This window comes from Solenopsis invicta, chromosome 2, assembly GCF_016802725.1.
Source record: "Solenopsis invicta isolate M01_SB chromosome 2, UNIL_Sinv_3.0, whole genome shotgun sequence".
Classification (NCBI taxonomy): Eukaryota; Metazoa; Arthropoda; class Insecta; order Hymenoptera; family Formicidae; genus Solenopsis; species Solenopsis invicta.
In genome coordinates this window covers 24,306,529-24,329,072 of record NC_052665.1, presented here as the reverse complement: position 1 = coordinate 24,329,072, position 22,544 = coordinate 24,306,529, and the positions used below count along the sequence as shown (strand labels likewise).

General features: G+C 33.0%; 1 protein-coding gene and 1 long non-coding RNA gene across 10 annotated transcripts in view; one reads left to right on the top strand and one right to left on the bottom strand.

The window, feature by feature from the left end:
* Positions 1 to 3,401: 3,401 nt before the first annotated feature.
* Positions 3,402 to 4,596, bottom strand: LOC120356972. Its single transcript, XR_005574160.1, has 3 exons — positions 4,065 to 4,596; positions 3,830 to 3,912; positions 3,402 to 3,591 (listed from the first exon to the last, which is right to left on the bottom strand). It is a non-coding gene; the product is annotated as an uncharacterized LOC120356972 (long non-coding RNA).
* A 5,924-nt stretch (positions 4,597 to 10,520) lies between these two features.
* The window catches only part of LOC105201598 (UPF0518 protein CPIJ015043), a 133,179-nt gene continuing 121,155 nt past the window's right edge, over positions 10,521 to 22,544 (top strand). For 3 of the 9 annotated variants that reach the window (XM_026140356.2, XM_026140359.2, XM_026140358.2), the window contains exon 1: positions 10,523 to 11,257. In XM_026140356.2, coding sequence (XP_025996141.1) covers positions 11,108 to 11,257 — 150 coding nt within the window. In that variant the 5' untranslated portion in view covers positions 10,523 to 11,107. Of the gene's footprint in view, positions 11,258 to 22,544 lie in introns of all 9 variants that reach the window. The other 6 variants (XM_039446111.1, XM_039446110.1, XM_039446109.1 and 3 more) reach the window with 5 other exon arrangements.

Below are 22,544 nucleotides of genomic sequence, written 5' to 3'. Positions count from 1 at the left end.
TCTTGACTTATCTAACCAAACCAACGGAAAAACTCTAGGCATTGGCCGCTGTGAGTGGTGGTGTCCAATCATGCGGTGTCCAATCGTGCGCACCCCTAAAAAGCTAAACGCTATTGCCTCTATCCTTTTCATGTAGCGAATAAAAGCTGGCGTTTTACCCTTACTCCACCCAACTCCACCGCAACGCAAAGCAACGTTAAAAGCGGCAATTGCTAAGTACATAATCTGACATAACCGCAAAAATGGAGTTGGAATATTATAATATCGAGTATGTAAAATATTATAAACGCACAGTGGCGGTTATAGTTGAAATTATAAGACGACGTATAACTGCTGCAATTGCTGCAATGCATTTGTTAAAAAAAGAAAAAGAAATAGATATAAAAAGAAAAGTTTTGGGTAGCTCCGATTTTTGTAAATCGTAATGAGCACACTTTCTTTTTTGCATCAGGCCGAAATTGTTACTAATGTATTTACCGCTTTTAGGATAAAAATAATATGAAATTTTATCTATGTAACATTCATCCCTCCATACAAGAGTGCCGATATATTTCTTCACTTTCTTGTATGGTACAAACAATTGTTTTGCACACACCACAAGTATATAAGGGTATAACAGAAGTATAACAGAATTTCCTACAATATAAAAAACACAGTTATTAACACAATATAACAAATAAAGCTATCTAACATAAATAAAAAACAAAAAGCAACCTAGCCTAAAAGTATGCTTACTATATGTATATAATATATATTAACTTTGTTTGTATTTTCAGATGATTCGATTGATTTAACGTTTCAGTCATAATTTTTTTCTTATATATTCACTTTTGGAAGGTAATTAATTTGGAATGTAATATTTAAATTTCAGCGTCGTTTTGCTAAAAGTTGGACTGTGTCGAACTTTGAGCGTTTATCCTCTGAATTTGCCAAATTGATGAAAATTGATGGAGAAGGGGTAAACGCCAGCGTTTAGTTGCTAAAAGTTAAACTGTGTCGAACTTTGAGCGTTTATTCGCTGGATTCGCCAAATTGATGGAGAGGGGGTAAAACGCCAGCTCTTATTCGCTGCGTGAACTTGCGCCTTAACCGTTTGGCAACCGCGATAGTTCAGGTTTGTTCGCGTCGCATGCTCCAAGAGCACTTGGATCACTTAGATCACTTTTATCACCAATCACAGCATTAGCTCTAATGCTGTGATTGGTGATAAAAGTGATCCAAGTGCTCTTGGAGCATGCGACTCGAACAAATCTTCCGTTGCCACCATGGTGGAAGAGATAGCATGTTTACGATAACTAATCGGATCTCGGATTGGATTGAACAATGGTACTCAACGTAGGTATAGAAAATTTCCCTAGGCTAATCGGATTGACGATTGCTGTCTCAAATGTAATCCGATTGATGACGAAAGCGTGGAGACCAAAAAGGGGGTGCGCACGATTGGACACCGCACGATTGGACACCACCACTCACAACGGCCGATGCCTAGAGTTTTTCCGTTGGTTTGGTTAGATAAGTCAATATGATTGGTTGGTGTCCAATCGTGTTGTGTCCAAAAGAGTGTCACCCCCAAAAAGCATGCTTGAAAAGTAAATCTCTTTATTTTTTAAAATAATAACACAAAAAATCAAAGATAAAGTTAAAAAAATGATTTGAATTTAGATTTATTGTAATTTTTTTGTCTAAACACTGGATTTCGTTTAAATTTCTGTTTGTAAAAACTAATTTATTCTAAAGTTTGTGGTTATATCGGAAACAAATCAAAATTAATAAAACAATTATTAATTATTAGGTACATATTAAAGCATATAATATTTCAAGCATATCATACAGAATTCCTGTTTATTATAAACTTAGTAAAAATAACTTTGAAGTTATTCAACTACATTATACATTAATCAATATTAATTTATATGTTAAAAATCAATAATGTCTCTGAAAATGTTTTTTTTAATTCTTTTCCAGATCGTAAATAAACTTCAACTCCAAGAATAAATAAAAATTACTGGAAAATGGATTGACATGAAAAGAGCATTATTGAACAACATCAATTTGTGCTAACTTAAAATTTGTAAAATCTGCTATTCTTTGTTAGTTGTTCATTAGAGAGTAATAATATAAGAACGGAATATACATAAATCAAATTAAAATAATTGTATGCATATATGATGCGTATATTCCATTTTTATATTATTACTCTCTAATAAACAACTAATAAAGAAGAGTAGATTTTACAAATTTTAAGTTAGCATAAATTGATATTGTTCAATAATGCCCTCTTCATATAAATCCATTTTCCAGTAATTTTTATTTATTCATGGAATTGAAGTTTATTTACGATCTGGAAAAGAATAAAAAGAACATTTTTAGAAACATTATTGATTTTTAACATATAAATTAATATTGATTAATGTGTAATGTAGTTGAATAATTTCAAAGTTATTTTTACTAAGTTTATAATAAACAGGAATTCTATATGACATGCTTGAAATATTATATGCTTTAATATGTACCTAATAATTAATAATTGTTTTATTAATTTTGATTTGTTTCCGATATAACCACAAACTTTAGAATAGATTAATTAATTTTTACAAACAGAAATTTAAACGAAATCCAGTGTTTAGACAAAAAAAAAGTTACAATAAATCTAAATTCAATTCATTCTTTGTAACTTAATCTTTGATTTTTTGTGTTATTATTTAAAAAAATAAAAAGACTTACTTTTCAAGCATGCTTCTCGGTCTCCATGCTTTCGTCATCAATCGGATTACATTTGAGACAGCAATCGTCAATCCGATTAGCCTAGGGAAATTTTCTATACTTACGTTGAGTACCATTGTTCAATCCAATCCGAGATCCGATTAGTTATCGTAAACACCCTTTACCATTGAGTCTGCGGTCCACTTAGCGCTTCAAACGCTACAGAGTAGAGTCCTATATAAAGAGAGAAGCGATATTGATGTCCGAAGCTCTGATTGGTAATCTGATTGGTACTTGATTGGCTAAGCGAGCAGCCATAGGCTGTGCTCCGATATAACTGCCAGTACTGGCAGTGGTGTAAAATCCGTTCCGTTATTGGTACGCAGCGCACTGCGACAGCATCTAGTAACATCAATGACGTCATGAATGGTAGCCATATTGCCACTGTGACTACTGCAGCTTCCAAGGTGAGGTAGCTACAGTGCAATATGGCTGCAATGCTGTTCCGAAATACGATGCTATAGCAGTGCTGGCAGTAATGCAGTAATATTGGAACAGTTGTGACAGTGTACTGTCATGACGTCACATTTACTGCACTGCCAGTAAAAACGGAACACAGCCATATTGTGACCACAGCTGTTTGCAGAATGATACGAATGGTGTTTGATGACGTTGGCGGTCCCAAAATGGCGGTGGAGGACTCAATTGGATACTGAAGGTTGTAGTGGGGGTTTGATGTCGCTTCTCTCTTTATATAGGACTCTACTACAGAGCATTCGTAGCATTAATATGGCTGGTCCATTTGACGCTTCGAAACGTTCCCAATAGCTCTTATTACGTCATCAATACGTCATCGTTTTCGCTCTCGATTCGCTCTAACTGCCTCACCTCGGGCAAGGTCCGTGGATTGGCGTTGGAGGGGAAGGAAGGTCGTTGCATCCACTTCAACGATGTGGAACGAAAATGGCGGCGGCCATACTTTTACTGCACACTCGCTCACTCACACAACTAATAGCTGTAGTACCTTACTATCTACGTACATACACTAACAGTGACTCGCTGTCTCGAAAATGGCGGCTATGCAACGACCTTCCTTCCCCTCCAACGCCAATCCACGGACCTTGACCTCGGGAGATGGGTTAGCTGGAGCGTTTCAATATTTGGCGGGAAATTACGACTTGAGCCGTATTTCGATTCGCGCTCAAACCGCTGTTTGCTTCATCAATAGTGTTCATCACAGTTTGTTTGGGTTCATACATGTTTAAACATGATATATCAATTGACAATAAAAAGGAATTATTATCATTAACTTTCTTTGTTTCTGCTGCGTGAGAAAAAATAAATTAAAATTATGACTTTACCTGAAATGACTCTTGAATTCCATAGCAGTGAGAGATGGGATAATACATTCTACATAACCTTCAATTTTAGGCGTTCTTCGTTTTCTTCGATTCATAACTCATTAAGCAAAATTCTATTTCTTCTTTCTCATCATCATATATATATAAGATATTATATCGTTGAATGTATTATAAACATTTACTAAAATTGGAACTGGAATTCCATTATTAAATTTGGATAAACCGCGGCCAATTGATTCAAGTGCTACAACTGCTACAAACTGGTCCACTTGTGTAGTGATTGTAATATTGGTAACACTAGTGGACCGATCATAGCGTAGCTTTTAGAGCGTAGCATTCAGAGCGTTCAGAAGTACTAAATGGACCGCAGCCTGAAGTAAATGGAGAAATTTTTCACTTTTCACGCTTCTGCCTTAGGGAAAAAGTTTCATGATCGACCCCATGATAGACCCCCAGGGGGTCAATCAGGGTGGGTCCCGATAGCGCACATCCCGATAGCACACAAACCACTCACAATGGCAGATGCCTAGAGATTTTCCGTAGGTTGGGTTAGATAAGTCAATATGATTGGTTGGTGGGCTATCGGGATGTGCGCTATCGGCACTCACCCGTCAATTATAGGTTTGTTCGAGTTGCTTGAAATCCCCAAACATTTTTGCACTTGACATGAGATAAATATATATTCGTAAGAAAGAAAGAAACAACGATCGTAAGAAAGAAAGAAACGACAAAGCAATTAATTCAAAAAGGGCAGCAACACGAACATGCCTCATGAAACTTTTTCCCTAGGGCGGAAACGTGAAAAGTGAAAATTTTTACCATTGAAGTTAATGGAGAAATTTTTCACTTTTCACGTTTCCGCCTTAGGGAAAAAGTTTCATGATCGACCCCCTGAGTAACCAGACTCTTACTTCTAGGGACTCTAGCTTTCGCTAAGGCTGTGTTCCGTTTTTACTGGCAGTGCAGTAAATGTGACGTCATGACAGTACACTGTCACAACTGTTCCAATATTACTGCATTACTGCCAGCACTGCTATAGCATCGTATTTCGGAACAGCATAGTAGCCATATTGCACTGTAGCTACCTCACCTTGGAAGCTGCAGTAGTCACAGTGGGTGTTTACGATAACTAATCGGATCTCGGATTGGATTGAACAATGGTACTCAACGTAAGTATAGAAAATTTCCCTGGGCTAATCGGATTGACGATTGCTGTCTCAAATGTAATCCGATTGATGACGAAAGCATGGAGACCGAGAAGCATGCTTGAAAAGTAAGTCTTTTTATTTTTTTAAATAATAACACAAAAAATCAAAGATTAAGTTACAAAGAATGATTTAAATTTAGATTTATTGTAATTTTTTTTGTCTAAACACTGGATTTCGTTTAAATTTCTGTTTGTAAAAATTAATTAATCTATTCTAAAGTTTGTGGTTATATCGGAAACAAATCAAAATTAATAAAACAGTTATTAATTATTAGGTACATATTAAAGCATATAATATTTCAAGCATATCACATAGAATTCCTGTTTATTATAAACTTAGTAAACATAACTTTGAAATTATTCAACTACATTATACATTAATCAATATTAATTTATATGTTAAAAATCAATAATGTTTCTAAAAATGTTCTTTTTATTCTTTTCCCGATCGTAAATAAACTTCAATTCCATGAATAAATAAAAATTACTGAAAAATGGATTTATATGAAGAGGGCATTATTGAACAATATCAATTTGTGCTAACTTAAAATTTGTAAAATCTACTTTTCTTTATTAGTTGTTTATTAGAGAGTAATAATATAAAAATGTAATATACGCATCATATATGCATACAATTATTTTAATTTTATTTATGTATATTCCGTTCTTATATTATTACTCTCTAATGAACAACTAACAAAGAATAGCAGATTTTACAAATTTTAAGTTAGCACAAATTGATAATGTTTAATAATGCCCTTTTCATGTCAATCCATTTTCCAGTAATTTTTATTTATTCTTGGAGTTAAAGTTTATTTACGATCTGGAAAAGAATAAAAAAAACATTTTCAAAGACATTATTGATTTTTAACATATAAATTAATATTGATTAATGTATAATGTAGTTGAATAATTTCAAAGTTATTTTTACTGAGTTTATAATAAACAGGAATTCTATATGATATACTTGAAATATTATATGCTTTAATACGTACCTAATAATTAATAATTGTTTTATTAATTTTGATTTGTTTCCGATATAACCATAAACTTTAGAATAGATTAATTAATTTTTACAAACAGAAATTTAAACAAAATCCAGTGTTTAGACAAAAAAATTACAATAAATCTAAATTCAAATCATTCTTTTTAACTTTATCTTTAATTTTTTGTGTTATTATTTAAAAAAATAAAGAGACTTTTCAAGCATGCTTCTCGGTCTCCACGCTTTCGTCATCAATCGGATTACATTTGAGACAGCAATCGTCAATCCGATTAGCCTAGGGAAATTTTCTATACCTACGTTGAGTACCATTGTTTAATCCAATCCGAGATCCGATTAGTTAAGGGCCTCGCACATGAAATGCATAACATAACATATGCACAACATAAGACCGATGGGCCAATGAGCATCTAACATAAAGTCGCCATATTGATTTACATAGCATTTTCATTGGTCCGTCGCTCTTATGTTGTGCTTATGTTACGTTATGCATTTCATGTGCGAGGCCCTTTAAGGGGCATAACAGAGCATAAACGTAGCATAAAGCCTCTGAACCAATAGGAATCTTATGTAAATTAATATGGCGACTTTATGTTGGATGGTCATTGGTCCATCAGTCTTATGTTGTGCTTATGTTATGTTATGCATTTCATGTGCGAGGCCCTTTATCGTAAACACCCAGTGGCAATATGGCTACCATTCATGACGTCATTGATGTTACTAGATGCTGTCGCAGTGCGCTGCGTACACCCAAGGACTTTGATTCTGTCCATGGGGAAATTTTTCAAACTGAGAAGTCATCACTTTCTACATACTCGCAGTTCATGATTAATGAAACAACTAGAGCTTATTGGCCGTTACGTTAATCATAAACTGTAAATATGTAGAAAGATAGCGACTTCTCAGTTTGGAAAATTTCCCCATGGACAGAATCAAAGTCCTTGGGTGTACAGTCGTGTTCATTATATAGTTGCGTTTCTGAACGCGCAACTATAACGAGAGCTGAGAACATGATTGGTTCTTACTTATGGATCCAACCAATTACGTTTGCCGCTCGATGAGCAAGGCTACATTCCAAAAACCATCAAAGAAAAAGTGTCGCAACTATAATGAACATGACTGTACAGTCGCTTTCATTATAGGCTGTGTTCCGATATTAACTGCCAGTACTGAAAATGTATAGTATATGTGACGTGAACTATAAATTTTCAGTACTGCCAGTAAAAACGGAACACAGCCATAGTTGCGACACTTTTTTTTAGATGCATTTCTGAACGCGCAACTATAACGAGAGATGAGAACGACTGCAGTTGTGGAGGTTAGCGCGAAATGTCAAACGTTGATATACAAGGTGTTACAAAGAAAATTTGGGCACCTTGGAGGAAATATAAGATAAGTATACTCGCAAATATTTTTCAAATAGAGTTTATAAAAAAATATTCGCACATTTTTCGTATAGGATCGGCTTTGGTCTAATTGAGTTTTATATATTCGTCATTACAGCAACGATGAGCTGAGATGCTTAGATGTAGTTAAATAAATTATAACTACAATAAATATAAAAAATTAAAATTTTAAATATTTGTTACAGTTATAATTATAATTTATTTAACTACATCTAAGCATCTCAGATCATCGTTGTTGTAACAACGAATTTATAAAGCTCAATTAGACCAAAGTCGATACGGAAAATGTGTTATTTATTAATTAAAGCTAACTTTTTCTTATTTTTAGAAGAAGTAGAAGATACAAGGATGATATTGAAAGAAAGGTAAATAAGATTTTAGTTTAATTACGTAAGACGTAAGAAAAATTTTGTAATAAATATACAATTTATTATTTGCATAGGTATCACTTTCTGGTCCATTGATGCAACAAGCACGCAACATTTTGAAACAGATGGATGGTAAAGTGATGAAGAATGAATTTGATATTCAAATTCTTGATTTATTGGCGAGTTCTTGGCCAGACAGACCACCAGTTGAGAAAAGCTGGAACTATTGAAGGTAATATTATTTTAAAGTATGCGGCTCTTTATATTTTATTATAATATTTATCTATTGCATTATTTCTTAAAAGGATATGAAGACTGGTTTATTAGAAGAAGGGAAAGCTACCTTACTCACGAAAATGTCTTTGGAAGAAGGGAAGCCAGATCCTGTCACATAGAGGATAAAATATTCGTTGCACCACCGAACTTATAACAAGTGATTTATTTATTCCAATTATGTTTGCACCCATTGCTTGTGCGACAGCATTGAAAATATTACATTCTCCATGGAGGTAAAAAATGATTATTTCAGTGTAATCTTTAGCTTTATATATGTATACATAAATCTTTTAATAACTTTAGCTTTATATATGTATGCATAAATCTTTAAATATTAAGTTAGAAAAATATATATATATATATTTTTTTTCTAACTTAATACATGCGTTGTTTCTAGGTGAATTAATTTGGCGTCAACAATGTGCGAGATTTAATACCAAATGGACGTAATACAGTTATTGTTATGGAAAAGATTTATGTATACATATATAAAGCTAAAGATTACACTGAAATAATCATTTTTTACCTCCATGGAGAATGTAATATTTTCAATGCTGTCGCACAAGCAATGGGTGCAAACATAATTGGAATAAATAAATCACTTGTCATAAGTTCGGTGGTGCAACGAATATTTTATCCTCTATGTGACAGGATCTGGCTTCCCTTCTTCCAAAGACATTTTCGTGAGTAAGGTAGCTTTCCCTTCTTCTAATAAACCAGTCTTCATATCCTTTTAAGAAATAATGCAATAGATAAATATTATAATAAAATATAAAGAGTCGCATACTTTAAAATAATATTACCTTCAATAGTTCCAGCTTTTCTCATCTGGTGGTCTGTCTGGCCAAGAACTCGCCAATAAATCAAGAATTTGAATATCAAATTCATTCTTCATCACTTTACCATCCATCTGTTTCAAAATGTTGCGTGCTTGTTGCATCAATGGACCAGAAAGTGATACCTATGCAAATAATAAATTGTATATTTATTACAAAATTTTTCTTACGTCTTACGTAATTAAACTAAAATCTTATTTACCTTTCTTTCAATATCATCCTTGTATCTTCTACTTCTTCTAAAAATAAGAAAAAGTTAGCTTTAATTAATAAATAACACATTTTCCGTATCGACTTTGGTCTAATTGAGCTTTATAAATTCGTTGTTACAACAACGATGATCTGAGATGCTTAGATGTAGTTAAATAAATTATAATTATAACTGTAACAAATATTTAAAATTTTAATTTTTTATATTTATTGTAGTTATAATTTATTTAACTACATCTAAGCATCTCAGCTCATCGTTGCTGTAATGACGAATATATAAAGCTCAATTAGACCAAAGCCGATCCTATACGAAAAATGTGCGAATATTTTTTTATAAACTCTATTTGAAAAATATTTGCGAGTATACTTATCTTATATTTCCTCCAAGGTGCCCAAATTTTCTTTGTGACACCTTGTATATCAACGTTTGACATTTCGCGCTAACCTCCACAACTGCAGTCGTTCTCATCTCTCGTTATAGTTGCGCGTTCAGAAATGCATCCAAAAAAAAGTGTCGCAACTATAATGAAAACGACTGTACACCCAAAGACTTTGATTCTGTCCATGGGGAAATTTTCCAAACTGAGAAGTCGCTATCTTTCTACATACAGTTCATGATTAACGTAACGACCAATAAGCTCTAGTCGTTTCATTAATCATGAACTGCGAGTATGTAGAAAGTGGTGACTTCTCAGTTTGGAAAATTTTCCGATGGACAGAATCAAAGTCCTTGGGTGTACAATAACGGAACGGATTTTTCACCACTGCCAGTACTGGCAGTTATATCGGAACACAGCCTAACTATTAGCGTTTTTCATTGAGAAAACTAGTGCGCACAGAATGTGCACTTGCTGCAGGTAATTGGACGTTTCCGTTGGCACCGTCATCGCGCGAACCGAAACGTCCAATTGCCAGCGGCGAGTGCACACTCAGTGGGGGTGCGCACGATTGGACACCGCATGATTGGACACCACCACTCACAGCGGCCAATGCCTAGAGTTTTTCCGTTGGTTTGGTTAGATAAGTCAAGATGATTGGTTGGTGTCCAATTGTGCTGTGTCCAAAAGAGTGTCACCCCACTCAGTGCGCACTAGTTTTCCCAATGAAAAACGCTATATCAAATATACTAGCAAGTTTGTTGGGTTTGTCAGAGCGACTCCGAGCAGCTTCTGAGAGACAAAACGAACAATACTTCTGAACGCAGCCCTGAATACACTCACTGTCTCACTTTTTCTCCTTCTTTTTCTCTCATTCTAAAGTACGTCCGAATGTACGTTTATTTTGATAATTGTAGAAGCGTGAGAGGTCGACAAGATAAGCTGAATTTAAATACGCAGTGAAAAATAAACGTGCAACGATAATACAAAATGATACATATAAATTTGAAAAATTCGTTAAATATAAAAAGGTGTAAATTGATTTCCAAAATTGACAGATGATACGACGCGATCCAAAAAGGAATAGCTAACGTTATCTCCTGCGATAAAATATTTCCACAGGTACAAATATCTGATTCGACACACGTACCAGTGAACCTTGGATTTCCTAATGAACATATGACTCATGTTATTACGCTGTTTTTATTACATCGTTTTAACGCATCAAATGAAACATCTGACCTCGATTGAATTCGAATGCGCACTTTGCCCAGAACGCGAAATAGTGAGGTGATTCTTATACGAACGTGACGATCTCGATGTTTCTACGTTATTGTGAAAGACATATTGTGAAGAGATAATGAGCTGGTTACGAAGTAGCCCACTGCGAACAAGCTTCAGTAAGCAGCGATCGAGAGATTCGCCACCGAAAGATGCTGATCCATCCGCATGCTACGATAGTTTCTGCAAACATTCACAACAGATTTATGAAATCATTCTGGATTCTTTAGTAAGAGCAATTATTTTTAGAATTGTCATTTTATTTTGAAATTTATATCTCTCCCCTAGACTATGTATATGTAAAAGACTTAGTCTTAAGTCACATTTAAGATTTTATAAAAACACAATGATTTAAAATTAGATTGATCATATGTTAATAATACAAAAAGAAATGCCACTTTAAAGAGGTTCTCCAGGTTGAAAGTAGAAGCGAGACACATGACTTCCTTTTTTTTAATAAAGAAAAGAAAGGATGGCTATTGATATTTTTTAAAGAATAATGAATAAAATTTAAACAAAACTTATTTAATATTAATAAGTATTTTTTTATAATAGCAATGAATATTAATGTGAAAGAAATTCAAGATTGTTTATAATAATTATTTAAATATAATTACGTATATTTATACAATTCTTATTGAAACATGGGAGTAGAGTGTTTATTGAACTTGGTTCTTTAATTGGTAACGCTTAGAGAACAGGAAATCAATGAAGTAATTTTATATGAAATTTTTTGTGTTTCATATATATATAATTTTTTTTCTATTAATGCAATACTAATACAAGAATTCTTGTTAGCATTGCATTGATAGAAAAAATGATAAACTAATAAAGATATTGAAATTATAGAAAAGATGTAAAGATTGGTTTATTATTGATAAACCAATAAACAGTTACAGAAAAAAAGAAAATGACTAAAAGTGACCAAGAAAATGATTTACTTTTTGTGAAAGGATGTGAATTAATTGACATAGAGGTTACGTTATGCCACATGATTTCTGTAAACTGTTTTACATTTACAAAATATTGTAAAAGTTGTTGAGGTTTATCATATTTTACAAGATGCCATTATTAAACAATTTATAATTGGCACTGTTACTTTATGCACGTTTTTATTGTTAAGGACGTTGCGGCGTTTTTAATGTCATTTAAATTCATGTTATTTTTAAAGATAATTCATGAACATTTTATACTCTTACATGAAAATGATACTATAAAACACATCTAAGCTGGCACAGCCATTTTAGCACAACCAAGTGAGACTTATTCAGGATTTTTTGCTATTTTTTTTGCTAATTTTTTGCTTTAGAACTTTTTTGCTTCAGCTATTTTGCTAGAAACCATGGTTGTGCTAGCTTAAGTTAAAGTTAGCACAGCCAATAATAAAAAATAAAAGGGATTAAAAAACACATACGAATTCTTGTAGTGCTATTTTTTTGCTAAATTTTTGCTAATTTTTTGCTCGATTTAGAATTTTTTTATTCTAGCCATTTCTCTAAAAACAATGGATGTGCTAGCTTAAGTTAGCACAGCCATTAGTGAAAAATAAAGGGAATTAAAAAATAAATATAGATTCTTTTAGTGTTATTTTTTTGCTAATTTTTGACTTTATTTACAATTTTTTTGCTCCAGTTTTGCTAAAAACAATGGCTGCTTTTTTTGCTAAGAACTGTTTTATCTGACCTCTATTAAGCTGCTTTCTTCCCCCTCAGCGAAAATCGAGTTTGTACCTGGTCAAAAATTTGGTGGTATTTATGTTCTAATTTATTATTTTAGTCCGGATTTTTTTGCTCAAGCCGTTTAGTAACAATTAAAAAAAATAAGGGGGGAGGTTGCAGCTTAATGGCAAGCTGGACCCCCCACCCATATCTAAGAAAATATATACAGTAACCTCTAGGCAAAAACAGGTATGCTAGAATTTTGTGATAATTTACTGCTCTCATATAAGACCAAAACAAATACAAAATATAAGATTTTTTCATAAATATCATGTTTATCAAGCTGGCAGAACAAGCTGGCAGAACAAGGTTTCATCAAAAATGAAAAATAACAGTATGAGAAATAGGTACCTTTAGGTGCTCTATTTAAAAATTAGGTGCTCTTTTTGTTTTCCGGAAATTTAAATTATACGGTTGTACTGCCAGCTTGACGTAAGCTAGCAGCGCACCCAACTAACATCACTGAAGGAAGAGCACAAAATAAATAAAAATGGTTGAATAATTAGATGCTTTTTAGATGCTTTTAAATGACAAACGTTGCGGAGTCGTATCTCTATCCTTTCACCTAAAAACAGCCCTTGAGAGGGGAACCTAGTATAAACAGCTGTTTTTTCTCGATTTAAAAAAAAATTGACAAAATTTATTGAATGTAGATAAAGTATACGCTAATATTCATTATTTAAACTAATTAAAAAAATTTGAAAAATTTTAAAATGACGGCAAAGCAGCTGCTTGAAGTTGGCTCCTTGAATTTGCGCTGGCCTACATCAAGATCACAAAATTAATGTGAAATAAAAATTTTAAGAAAATTTTGTTAGTTTATGTAAAAACGCACAGCATGTACCTAAATAATTAAAAAAATTTATAAAATTGCAAAAACGGCGACGTAAACAAAAAAAGCACTTTAAACAATTGCTAATAATTATTGTTTAAAGCAAAATATAAATGATTGGATAGGTATACGTTGGAACCAGATAGTTGAAGAACGAGCATGTAAAATTTGAAGATCTTGACTCTGTCAAGTAGTTTTTGAGTTACATAGGCCAGCGCGTAAAAGTTAGTGTTTTGAGAAAAAGGCGTTTAAAGTTGTATATCTACGCGTTCTGGCCATTGAAGCAGACTCTTCTTTCTTTGAAATTAACATAAAAGGACGTTTCTTAAAATTTTCTAATGTTTTTTTTATATATTTTTGATATAATTTTCTAACAATTTTAGCAAAAAAATAGAAAACGTGAAAAAAATCGATTTTACATTAGGTTCCTCTCTTAACGATATTGATATCGAAAAAAAGTGCTATAAATAATTGAAATAAAAAATTAATTGGTATACATAAAATAGGTATGACTTAAGTGCTTTATAAATATGCCACACACAAACACACACACGCGCGCGCGCGCGCGCGCGCGCACGCACGCACGCACGCACGCACGCACGCACGCACGCACGCACGCACGCACGCACGCACGCACGCACGCACGCACGCACGCACGCACGCACGCAGCACGCACGCGCACGCACGCACGCACGCACGCACGCACGCGCACGCACGCACGCACGCACGCACGCACGCACGCACGCACGCACGCACGCACGCACGCACGCACGCACGCACGCACGCACGCACGCACGCACGCACGCACGCACGCACGCACGCACGCACGCACGCACGCACGCACGCACGCACGCACGCACGCACGCACGCACGCACGCACGCGCACGCACGCACGCACGCACGCACGCACGCACGCACGCACGCACGACGCACGCACGCACGCACGCACGCACGCACGCACGCACGCACGCACGCACGCACGCACGCACGCACGCACGCACGCACGCACGCACGCACGCACGCGACGCACGCACGCACGCACGCACGCACGCACGCACGCACGCACGCACGCACGCACGCACGCACGCACGCACGCACGCACGCACGCACGCACGCACGCACGCACGCACGCACGCACGCACGCACGCACGACGCACGCACGCACGCACGCACGCACACGCACGCACGCACGCACGCGCACACGCACGCACGCACGCACGCACGCACGCACGCACGCACGCACACACAGCGAATTGAGTGCTCCATTCCGTAGGCGAAAATCTATCCCTGAGGCTAGTGACGCTAAGAGAGAAGCACTTTAAATAATGGTACAAAAAATTTATAAAATACGCAGTAACTACGCGTGAATTAGGTGCTTTTAAGATATATTACTCGTGAATTAAGTGCTCCACCCTTTGGTGAAAATTCACCCGTGAGGCTAGTGATGCTAAGAGAAAAGTACTTTAAATAATGGTACAAAAATATTTATAAAATAAATTTAACCTTAAACTAAACTGAACAACACTAAAACTAGAAACTAAACTTAAAACTAAGATAAAATTAAATTTAAATTAAACTCAAATTAAACTTAATAATAAATATATAAATTATAAACAATGTGGTATTATTTTTTACTGAAATCTCAATTAAATTACAAAACATTCTGTAATTCTTTCTCATTTTGTCATACTATTGTATATAAAAGAATAATGCAAAAAATTATCTTCTTAATTCTTCTCTGACAATACGAACAGAGATTATACGGCATGAAAGAATATAAAAACATCTTTGTAAATTAAACGCAAAATTAAATTGAACAATAATTATTTATTTTGAGTATTAATAACAGTACTTCCAATACTCAAAATAAATAATTACTAGTCAATTTAATATCGAAAAACAATTATTGTCGAGGTGAAATTTACAGCCGGCATTGGTGTACAAAATTTCGGCAGTGGACTGAAAAAAGTAAGCAGTGACCTATAATATTGACGGCATTGTCATCAGTGGTTGGGGAGTGGTGAGCTCACTTCAGAGTCGGTTTTTCGATCATGGGGTTGAGCACAAAATTTTTTTCTTGCATATTCCGAAAGCACATAAATAAGAGAATATTTTAAGCCTATAATCAATTTCATAATTGCTTTCTTTCTGGTAGTTTACTCTTGTACCTGATCGGTGGGGTGCTCACTTCAGGGTCGGTTTTTTGATCAAGGGGTTGAGCACAAAAATCTGGTCTTGCATATTTGGAAAGCACATAAATAGGAGAATATTTTAAGCGTATAATCAGTTTCAGAATTGCTTTCTTTCTGGTACTTTACTCTTGTACCGTTAATGTGTATTCGTACTTTCGGGACGATTTTCTGGTCGAAGAGTACGAACATTTATTTATATATTGTTGGAAAACACATAAAAAGCACTTAATTCTAGTGTATTTATTTTTTTATTTTATTAATTATTTATATGAGTTGGTGCTGGGTTAACGTTAAGCTGGCACCCCCACTTTCAATCTCATTTTCCTGCTAAACCGCTCGAGCACAAAAATTTCAAATAGGGTACATAATTAGCACATAAAAAGCACTTAATTTTGGCATAAGTGGCGTTTCGATTTTTTGTGGTCGAGGTGCTAACTTAACAGACATTATTATTTTTAGTATTCTATTGTTTGAAGTTAGGTATACCTATGCATAAGACGTCACATAATAATGTGCAATTACAGTAAAATGTATAGCATTTTTAAAGAAGAATGTTTAAAATTTATTTTGATTACAAACAAATACAATATCAAGGTCATTATTTTGATTATTTTTATTATTATTTTTAGTGTTCCATTGTTTGAAGTTATATGTATAAGACATCACATAATAACGTGCAATTACATTAAAATGTATAGATACAGTTCGTAAATAAAATTTTTGGAAGTTTTTTGTATAATTGTGTAGAATACTTCGGGAAAGCTTTAGAATTCTTGTGCAGGCATTGGCGTATGATAATGGGCAGTACACGGTAGTGTTCATAATTGCATGGCATTGCTTTAATTTTAATATAGGATTGACGGCATTGTAGGCATTGACTAATTGTAAGCACTGTCGGCAGTGTACGAAAATGTCGGCAGTGTTTTACAGCAATGCCAAAAATCGGCATTGGTGTACAAAATTTTGGGTTGTGAATTCGATTATTGTAGAATTATATTACACATTTATTATTATAAGGTATTTGAGCCGAATAAGGCCCAGTACTAAATAAGGCCCACTTTTAAATTTAGTATTTAAAAATGTGTTTTATGTTTAAAATATATGCTTAAAAGATAGGAAGTAGATAAAGAGAGACTAGAGAATTAATACCGGTAGCGTGCAACACGTTTATTCAGTACAACAAAGATTGTAACAAAGTGGGGAAATTAGTTGTTTTTATAATTTGTTGTAAATTTAATAAGTATACATTATTTTATGATTTATTACAATATATTATAATATTATTTAACTTTCTAACTGTAGAAAAAAACAAATATATATATCTCGATTTTTTGGAATAAGTATACTTTTTTTTATAAATAATGTATTATTAAATAAGGCCCACTTATACATTTATTGTTTTTGCCATTGCCATTGCCATTTGTTTATTATGTATGTGGCTTGCAACAGAGAATAATGATTTTCAATGACGCTAACTTTCCATAAGCTAAAATTGTACTAAAATAGCCAGAATTTTTTAAAGTTAAAATATTAATTATAGACAAAATTAAAAATAATTGTGATGTTTTACAGTAAAATAGATTTTAAAGAATTTTGTATTTGTGATTAATAATCATTTTAACAGTGAGTTGGAAAATATGTTTAATTCCTTTGTTATTTTTAATTTGTTTTTAATTCAGACCTTATTAAAAGCACAAGAATTTAATGAGGCTTAATGTCAGAGTTTAAAAAAATTTCGTTTTTGTTTATTTAAAAATGTTATATATAGATGATAATTTTATTTTGGCGAGTGGTTGAAATAAACATTTTATTCTTATTTAGTTTATTTTAATATCTTTGTAAATAAAATTTATAAAAAATAAAATAAGCTAGGTAGGTCTTATTCGGCTCGGGTATTTTATTAGATAATTATTATATTTTTAAATTAAATATTTATTAATTTTATTAATTATTACGTTATTAAAAAAAGTGTTATGTCCAACAGATTAGACCTATGTATCCTTATGTATTTTGAGGCTCTGAAACCGAATATGACTTTGGAATTGCGCAATCAGATTAAGATTATTTTTATCGGGCTGAAGAATGTTAAATTTTAAGGAATTTTTGGCAACTTTTGGGGGTAAAAAGAAATTCTGATTTGCTCAAAATACATAGAGATACATTGGTTTGATTTCTCCGACGTGACATTTTTTTATGTTGGTGTGCTATTAGTCTTTAAGCACTGCGAGTGTTGTACTCATCACGATCATTAAGCTTTTTCTAAATTAAATGTGTCTAATGTTCAAGATTTCATAGAACATAAATATTGCCATTTACAAAGATAAAAAATTAACGTAGAAAAAAGTTAATAAGTTAAATTTTAAAAATAATTAGTTGAAGTTAAAAGTTAATGAATTTAAGATTAATTAAATTAAGTTAAGTGATTAACTTTTTAAATTTTTATTGAACTTTTAACTATTTAACTAGTTAATAATCAAGCCTAAACATTTATGATGAATATTTATAAAATATTAAAATACATATTATTAAATATTTTTTTAACATTATGTGTTGCCTGGGATATTATTTTTATAATTAAGATAAATATTATTTAAATGATTATTACGTTTAAATAAATATCCTTAATTTAATGTTTGATTTTATTATATTAATTAATATGTATTTGTTATTTTATAATAATTTTGTTACTTTATATTAAATTATTAAAAAGCAATAGGTATTTTAAGAAGATTTATACTTATATAATAATTATATAATATAATTCTGTAATAGTTTTTTTTACATTATTAATGACTAATGATTCATTATTTATTTTCATCATTGAAAATACCATTGTTAATCAATAGTATTTTTAATGCTGAAAATACTATGCTCAAAATAAATAATTAATTATTGTTTAATTTTATTTTGTTAGAGATAATTTTTTGCATTGTTTTTTTATATAAAATAGTATAACAAAATGAGAAAGAATTGCGGAATGTTTTGTAATTTAATTGCGATTTTAGTAAAAAATAATATCACATTATTTATAATTTATATATTTATTACTGAGTTTAATTTGAGTTTAATTTAAATTAAATTTTAACTTACAAGGGGAGGATCAGGTGAGTCACCCTGGGATTATTTAATCCCAATTTTTTTAGTTATCCTGGAGGCGAAAAAAAAGTTTACGTCTCCCGGCGTTTGATTGAATAGGCCTTAGTTTCGAAATAATAAATTTGTGAAAATTGCCCATACCGCGGCGCGCCATATGAGTCTTCCCGGTAAGTGTTTTTCCAAGTGTAGTCGGTTCCGTGCGTTAGGTGCTTGCTTCACAATCGTAAGATCCGGGTTCGCTCCGGGATGTGTGCAATATTTTTTTTTTTTTTAATAAGTGTATTTATCTTGATGATATTGATATAATATGCAAATTTCTAAAATAAAAAATTTAATTTAATATCACTTTCTAAACATTAATTTAAATTTAATTTGAAGGATATTTGAATTCAAGTAATAATATTTGAAATAATAAATAGATAGTAATAATAATAATATATAAGTTTTTTGAAATGGATAACATATAAAGGCAACGTATCTAAATTTTCAAATTGTTTAATTTAAAATTTAATTGGAAATAATATTAACAGTATTTTAAAATTCTAGTTTTTAAAATAATTAATCGTAGAAGAAAAATACTAGTGTTAAATTTAAACAATTTGAAATTTTAGATACGTTGCCTTTATATGTTATCTATTTCAAATAACTTATATACGAGGTGTGTTAAAAAAATACCGGGAATTTTCGTTTTTTGAAAAAAATATTTATTTATTCGTCTACATTAATGTTGTCGCCTTCAAAATAGTCACCATTAGATATTATGCATTTATGCCAGCGCTTCTTCCAATCCCCGAAACATTTCTCAAACTCGACCTTTGGGATAGCCTTTAGCTCTTTCAGTGATGCGCTTTTAATGTCATCTATGCTTGTAAAACGACGGCCCTTTAAGGTTCTCTTTATTTTTGGAAATAGGAAAAAGTCACACGGAGCCATGTCTGGCGAATATGGAGGCTGGGGCATCATTACAGTATTGTTTTTGGCCAAAAATTCACGAACAAGCAATGAAGTGTGAGCAGGTGCATTATCGTGGTGCAAAAGCCATGAATTGTTTTTCCATTGATATGCCAATTGATATGCCAACATCATCAGCGACTTTTCTGATTGTGATTCGACGATTGTTCATAACCATTTCTTTCACTTTTTCGACGTTTTCATCGGTTCTTGATGTGCTGGGGCGTCCTTGGCGTTCGTCATCTTTAACGTCATCTTTAACGTCATCTTCACGGCCATCTTGGAAACGATTATACCACTCGTAAACTCTTGTTTTACTCATAGCAGACTCACCATAAGCCTTTGTTAACATTTCACACACTTTGTTACACTTTGTTATTTTTTACGCAAAATTTGATACAAATTCTTTGATCCATTTTTTTTCAGAAACGAAAATCGCCGAGCTCATAAAAACACGTGTAACCTTAGCGGCTGCCACAGACAAAGTAAACAATGAATACAGTTCAACATTTTAGCATACTTCAGGGGCATGTATACCAACATAAACAAAAAAAAAATTTGACTGTCGGACTCTCCAAACCCGCGAAATTTAAAAATTCCCGTTACTTTTTGAACACACCTCGTATTATTATTATTACTACCTATTTGTTATTTCAAATATTATTACTTGAATTCAAATATCCTTCAAATTAAATTTGAATTAATGTTTAGAAAGTGATATTAAATTTTTTATTTTAGAAATTTGCATACTATATCAATATCATTAAGATAAATAAATACACTTATTAAAAAAAAATAAAAATATTGCACACATCCGGGAGCGAACTCGGATCTTACGATTGTGAAGCAAGCACCTAACGCACGGAGCCGACTGCACTGGTTGGGAAAACACTTACCGGAAAGATTCATATGGCGCGCCGCGGTATGGCCAATTTTCACAAATTTATTATTTCGAAATTGAGGCCTATTCGATCAAACGCCGGAAGACGTAAACTTTTTTTGTCTCTAGAATAACTAAAAAAATTGTGATTGAAATCCCAGGGTGACTCACCTGATCCTCCTCTTGTTAGTTTTAGGTTTAGTTTTCAGTTTTAGTGTTGTTCAGTTTAGCTTAAGTTCAGTTTAAGGTCAGATTTATTTTATAAATTTTTTTGTACCATTATTTAAAGTACTTCTCTCTTAGCGTCACTAGCCTCAGGGATGGATTTTTGTCTAAGGGGAGCACTTAATTTGCTGGTGATACATTTATAAAGCACTTAATTCATACCTATTTTCTGTATATCAATTAATTTTTTATTTTATTATAATTATTTATAACACCTTTTTTTGATACCAATACCATTAATCCCGAGGGGGAAACCGTTGATCAAAATTGTGTACATCAATGCCTACTAAAGTCCAATTATTGGGTATGATTGTTGAATTTTGTATGTAATATCCACTAATGTTCTAGTAATGTCCACTAATGTCTTATTAATGTCCACTAATGTTCTAGTAATGCCCACTAATGCCTTAGTAATGCTCATTAATGCCTTAGCAACGCTCACTAATCCTAGTTCTAGTAATGCTCTGTAATACCTCAGTAGTGCCTCATACCGTTTTTTATTATTGTCTTTAACAGTAATGAAATCATTGTAAAAATACGCAATGAGAGTGTCAAATATAAAAAAAATGAAAATGTCTATTATCGCTTATTTGGTTCATATACGTATATTATAAGAGTCTTTATTTAAGATCGGCCTATAGAGACGTTTTTTAATCATTACTAGAGATTGGATATTAATGTAGATAAAATATGCATATAATATCAATGTAGTTACACTAACCGAAAATAGACATTTTTTTACTGGATATACTGAAACTAATTGTAACCCAGATAGCAAGTTTCTTGCAAGTTGTTATCAATTTGATAAAAATGCGTTGCTAAATTGACATCTTTTTTGAGGAAAGCGGCTTCCGATTTTACTTAACCCTTAAACACACCGATCCTGTAAAATACGGGGAAACACATTTTTGGGTCTGGGAGACTTTCAACTTTGAGAAGCTATAACTTTGATTACAATCAATATTTTTCTACGATTTTTTTTCTAAAACGAAAGTTCAAAATCTCAGGAGTGTGACTGCACAATCGGCATTGCCGAAAAATAATTTATTGTGAAGTTATAAAAGAAAAACCATTAAGCAAAAATGAGAAATTGGTAAAAAATCCACTTTTTTTTCAAAAAATCATATCTTCACAACAAAAAACTTTTAAGGACGGTAAATATATCGAATAGGGGAGGCTGCCCCGATGACCTTGACCTTGACATATGTTGTCAAGGTCATGACCCTGAGTAACGCCCAACAAGTTTTAGCCGTCGCTCGCCCTTCGTTAAAAAGTTATAATCATAAAAAGTTTATGAAAATTAAAAGCGATAACTACACATACTCACATATACATATAAAAATATGGTACAGAAAACGCGTGGGCGGGGGAGGGGCTCCGCCCCTCCCCTTGCACCCCTTTCCCGTATTTTTTCTAACCCAACCTACCCCTATTTTTGTCGAAATTTGTAATAATATTAGATTTTAAATTATAAGTTAGGTTAGATTAGGTTACGCCCGCACATGCACACGTACACGCACACTGCGTGGAACAGTACTAATAGCTTGTTGAGCCAGTAACGGGTTGCCATACCCAAAATATTGAAAGAATATAGCGTGATATGCGTGGTGCAATTCCTCGCT